The 5,701-nt window shown below is 52.7% G+C and overlaps 1 protein-coding gene across 1 annotated transcript; it reads right to left on the bottom strand.

The window, feature by feature from the left end:
• Nucleotides 1-1,813: 1,813 nt before the first annotated feature.
• Nucleotides 1,814-3,671, bottom strand: Olig1 (oligodendrocyte transcription factor 1). The gene has a single exon (XM_050164828.1). The coding sequence runs from the start codon at nucleotides 3,607-3,609 to the stop codon at nucleotides 2,818-2,820; it is 792 nt and encodes a 263-aa protein (XP_050020785.1). The 5' UTR covers nucleotides 3,610-3,671; the 3' UTR covers nucleotides 1,814-2,817.
• Nucleotides 3,672-5,701: the final 2,030 nt, after the last annotated feature.

Here is a 5,701-nt window from a genome sequence, read left to right as displayed (position 1 = left end):
CCACCAGGATGCCTGCCGTGGCAATTTACTTAGAACATGAACTTGTGAGGAGCAGTCCTACCGACTTTGCTCAGCACATGGCTGACACGACGCTACATGCAGGCAGATCATGTAAAGATTTTGATAGTGCCCTGTCCTAGTTGGTGGTGTTATTATTTTGTCAAGTTGATACAAGTTAGCATCATTTGGGAAAAGGGAAACTCAGTGGAGAAAATGGCCCCATAAGACTGGCTTGTGAGCAAACCCAGCTCACTGTGGGTGGGGCCACCCCAGGCATGTGGTTCTGGAGAGTGTAAGAAAGTAGACTGAGCAAGTCGTGGAGAGCAAGCCAGTAAGCAGAGTTCCTCCATGGCCTCTGCTTTGGTTCCTACCTGAAGTTGCTGCTCTTAGTGGTGGAGTATGACCTGAGAATTGTGGGCTGAAATAAACATTTTCCTCCCCAGGCTGCTTTAGGTCATGGTGTTAGAATACAGAAATAGAAACTCTAAGACATAACCCAAACCAATCCTGTACATCCTTACTAGTTCACTCACCACCTTCGGCAGTTCGAGGGTTTAGTTTCATTGGTTTGAAAATCACACACACTGAGTTTTCCAATCAGGCATGGGTGCTTGCTCTATTTACACCCTGAGAAAGGGGATGAGATAGGACTTATACTCACTGACTTCCTACTCTGCAGATGTCTGGGGTGGTGGGAGCCAGTCTCTGCTGGATGAGAGACAGGAAGGAAGTGTTTCTGAGCTAGCAATATGGTTCTGTGCTTTTTTTCCACCCAGAGCCTGATTTGGTTTTGGCAGCTGGTTGTTTCCTCTTCCGCCCCTCATTGGGGTGTGAGGTAAGCAAGGGTAGGCAGAGAAAGAGAGAAGAAAGAGAGAGGAAGGTCTGGGAGGGATGAGCCTCCTTTTCCAGGCTGGTGTGCAGAGCTGTTCTCCTTTGTGCAGCTGGGTTCCCTTAGGACAGAGGCAGCAGTAGCGTCTCTTCAGCTTCCTTGGTGTGTTCTCAAAGCAAAAGTTCCTCTTCTCTGTATGCATGCCCCAGGAAAGTGTAAAATTAAAGCACTTCACCTACGACTAGGTGTCCTTGCACTGCCCTCAGCTCAAGGGGGGTGGGTAACAGACATTCATACAGAACCTGCCTGTGAAGAAGTCAGCATTTCAAATTATTATTTTCTTTCTTCTCTTGAGGAAGGGTCTTGTGTATCCCAGGCTAGCCTTGAACTCAAAGGTAACCTCTTGCCTCCCTCGGGAGGAAGCTGTATTTAAAGAAGACCTAACTCCTCCATTTGACCAATCACTAGTCTCTGGAATTTCTCCTCCCTCTTTCAGGCACCCTCCCACATCTTCCATTTCCAGCTGACGCCTGGTTGTGAATGACAGTTGTCTGTTCATTGGTTTATCTTACAATTCAGGAACTCAAGTTTTGAAATACGGACACCCAGTCACTTAACTGCTAATCTCCACCCCCACCTTGAGATTCGACCGTGGTACAAGGACATTTTTAATTAACAAACAGATGAGAGATGTAAAAATTTGACGGTTGACATTTTATTTTGTGTTTTCGGTACAATTTGTTGGGGATGAGGGGAGGCGACGAAGTTAGAGGTCCAATAAAATGCCAGTTAAATTCGGATACTGTCAACAACCCAAAACTTCCAACATAAAAATCAAAGCAAGCTGGTGAATATTATGAGATATCTTGGGCACTTTCCTAACACTAAACACATACCAAGACACGGCCGCCACTCGTGCACGCGTCCACGGAGTTCTTCAGCTGCAAAGTCGCGGTTAAAGACCAGCACGCTGCCGCTAAAGGGCTAGCGCCTTCCCGCCTGCGGCGCAGCTGGGTTTGTCCAGCCAGCTGGCGGCGGTTTGGAATCCTTGCCCACCTCCACATGCTGTAATGAGAACGTTAATTACCGAGTTTCACAAGCCTGCGCTACGAAAAGCTTTGTTATCTATTTTAGTAAGTCCGGGACACAGATGCGTGGAAGGTGATTGGTGTTTTGTTTTCAAGCAAGCTCGAATGTTGGTTAAACTACCTTTGGGGGAAAACAGAGACTAAGTAGATTTCCAGGATTTAAGGAGTGGATACTCTGCAGCAACACAGCTCATGCTCGAGCCTGAAAAACTGAACTGTGAGGCCAGGTGAACTTCCCCACCCTGCACACCCAGCGACCATGGCGCTCCCGCCGCCCGCGGGCACCTACACTACACCCTAGGAAACTCAGGGCCGTCCAGAGCAGTTCATCCGCAACACCCTTGCTATTTGCACCCTTGGCCTGGGCTCTCTAGCCCTCCTAGGTCCGCACAGGTTTGGTTGGTGGGAGCAAGTGAGCCTGTGCGCTCAGGTCTGGGACAAGGAAAAAAGGTCAACGCTGTTGGGGAGCAGTCCCTAGGCCTGGGAACTGGGGGATCCCAGGACACCGAGGTCGTGGGCATCCTTTCTCTGCACCAAGGGCAACCCGACTGTGGCGCACAGCTGACTACTATCCTCTCGGCCACGCGAGACCAGGGAGATATGCGGATTACCCCTGTCACTGGGTGAATTTAAGGTAAGGATGTGATGGCTTCTGACTCTAAAAAGGTGGAATACATCTAGAACCCCAAGCAACTGCGTCGCTCCTTGGAACACCAACACTCGCTGGGTCACTTTAATTGCCAGGGAATGGGGCCAGGGAGGAAGGCGCCCTACAGTCTGTCGTCTAGGCGAGAAGTCTGGAAATGTCCTTCTTATTGGGGCCAACTCTCCTTAGATCCAGGACGCGGGAGCGCGGGAAGATTGGCTAAGGTCGCGCCCCGCCCCGGACCCAGCTAGCTCTCACTTGGAGAACTGAGCTTGCACCGCTGCCAGGCCCAGGCCAGTGGGGACCAGATGCGGGAATTTGCACACCGCACACGAGCAGAGGCCCGGGCCACCTGCGCCACCAGCGGGTAGAGCGAACTGGCTGCACGGTTGCTCGTCGAGCGCTAGTGACAGGTACTTGGTGGGGCGCAGTGTTTCGGGGGGCCCTACAGCGCCGGGTGCCAGCAGCACAGAGCCGGGCGCGGCGGCCAGCAGGGGCAGGCCGGCCAGGAGTAGGCGCGGGGCTGCGGGCCCCGCACCCTCGCCGAGCGCGCGGCGCAGCTCCTGCAGGGAGCTTCCCAGCAGCAGGATGTAGTTGCGGGCGAGCAGCAGCGTAGCGATCTTGGAGAGCTTGCGGCCGGGTGCTCCCTGGCAGTGCGCCGCCGAGTAGGGCAGGATGACTTCGCGCAGTGCATCCATAGCCAAGTTCAGATCCTGCATGCGCTTCCGCTCGCGGCTGTTGATCTTGCGCCGCAGCTGCTGTTGCTGCTGTTCCTCTTTGGCGTCGGCCCGGGCACCCCGGGACTCCGGGGCTGTTCCCAGCGGCTCGGCGAGCGGTGCTTCTGGCTTCTCGCGCGCAGCCTTGGGGAGGAGGGCCGCAGTGGAAGAGGAAGAGGATGTGGAGGAGGAGGACGATGAAATGGGTGGCTGTCTGTAACCCACCAGCTCGTACAGCGAAGTCCCGAGCTGCACGTCTCCCGGCCGCTGTGGCCGCAGCATGGTCGCGGGAGCGGCGTTCACGCGCGCCTGAGAAATCGCATAGTACATCTGGGGTGGGGGGCGGTGGGGGCGACCGAGGGCGCCCTTCACTAACGCCCGGGCGTGGGCTGGCCGGCAAATCGCCCTCCCCGCGGACCTGCGCAAGGGCGGACGATGGAGAGGCGCACTCCGCGCCTGACACCTTTAAACCCGGCTTGGGAACCTGAGAGGATCGCGGTTGGTGGGGTGCAGCCAATGGAGGAGCAAGGCTGGCCACAGGCGAGCGTTCATTGGCTGCCTGTGCCGAGGTGCAGCCAGAGTCCCTGGGGATGGTTATCTTGGGCGCCTGCGCGGGTGTCATAGCACCCGCCCCGGTAGGGAAAGAGGGGAGCATTAGAGTAAAACACCCACCTTTCTTGCATAGTTCTAGTTCCTCTGGCCTGGTTAAAATGGCTATTGACTCTCTCCCTCTTCTCTCTAGCTGACTATACCTTTATACGCGTCCTTATAAAATGTGGTCCGCCTGCTATCCCAGCATTTGGGACTGCTTCAGCTGGCACGAAGGAGACCAGCGTGCGGTCATATAGCAAGTTCCAGGCCAGTCTGGGTTACAAAGTGTAAAAGAAATGTAGTCAAATACTCGTAATATAGCGTATGCTATGCCTAAGCGCACGTTCTGTCGTGTTAAGGCCTGTCCATTCACATGGTTTGCCACCGATCTCCAGGACCTGTTTGCTTCGGGCAAACTTAAACCATCAATAGACGCGCGCGCGCACACACACACACACACACACACACACACACACACACACACGCACACGCACACACCTACCTTCTGTATAACTCTTTATAACCATTAAAAAGAAAACCTTCCCTGCTTGTGCTCATTTGCTTTCTGTTTGCTGTGATAAAGACCACAGCCACAGCAGCCCGGGGAGGGAGACTTTCATTTTCCTTGCTCTTGCCAGTCAGAGCTCCTCACTGAGGGAAGACAGGACAAGAACTCAAGCAGGCACACAGACAAGAACCAGGAAGAGTCCACTGAGGAAAGCTGCCTTCCTGACTTGCTTCCCAGACTGCTACCTTTCTTATCTAGCACAGGACTGCATGCCCAGGAATGGTGCTGCTCACAGTGGGCGACATCAATTAACAAGGAAGAAAAAGCCTCTGTGAGGTGCCCGCCTCTGTGAGGTGCCCACCAGGCCGATCTGATAGAGGCAATTTCCTCATTTGAGGTTCCCTCTTCCAGGGTATGCCAAGCTGACAACCAGGACTAGCCACCACTTCTCCACTTTAGTAATCGCCACCCCGGTTGGGTCTGTATGATTGTTTTGCTGAGAGCGTCCCGTCCCGTATAGGCTGTATGTGTATGATCAGAGTGTCCCATCTAAGCTGCATCCAAAAGTACTTGTCTTTAGTGACTGACTCACTTTGGTGACTTAGCATGTGTTCCAGCTTCATCCATGTTGGATAGAGTATGTATCTAAATTCTTCTCCTTACACATTTTTTTGAGACAGGGTCTCTTGTATTCCAGGTTGACCTCCAACTCAATATTTATGAGAAGACAACCTAGAGCTTGTGCTCGTCCTGCCCCCCCCCCCCATTTCCCAGGTGCTGGGATTAGAAGCAATCACTAGGATACCCAGTGTGTGCACTGGTTTGGATCTGAAACCAGGGTTTTGTGCATAGTGGACAAGCTTTCTACCAACAGACTGCAGCCGCAGCCTGACTTCTTCCTCATGAAAGCCAAACAGCATCCTACACAGCCCAGTAATAGATTATATTTCCTGCAGTCACGTGCCTTTCATTTATCTAGGAGTCCACAGAGGTTCACTTCAATCTTATTGTTCTTATTCAATATTATTATTATTATTATTATTATTGCTCCCATGAAATGGATATATTCTGGTTGTGTTTTTTAACTATGAAATTTTCCATCAGGTTCGGAGAAAGCAATGTCTGGCTAGCTGACCGTGGCAATAGGACGGGTTCTCTCACCCTCGCCCCAGCTCTCCGGTCCAGAGATCTATTGGGATGGCAGAGTCTTAGGGCTTAGATTTGTCTCCTCCTCCGCCAGAGGATGTGAGGTCATTTTATCAGTGACTTGACTCTTGCTTAAGCAAAACCCGCTCTGGCTCTTATCAGAAAGCAACACCCTAC

Source organism: Alexandromys fortis, unplaced genomic scaffold, assembly GCF_014885135.2.
Source record: "Alexandromys fortis isolate MF-2015 unplaced genomic scaffold, M_Fortis_MF-2015_v1.1 scaffold_162, whole genome shotgun sequence".
NCBI lineage: Eukaryota > Metazoa > Chordata > Mammalia > Rodentia > Cricetidae > Alexandromys > Alexandromys fortis.
Note: the sequence above shows the minus strand (reverse complement) of the source record. Positions and strands in the feature narration are given on the sequence as shown.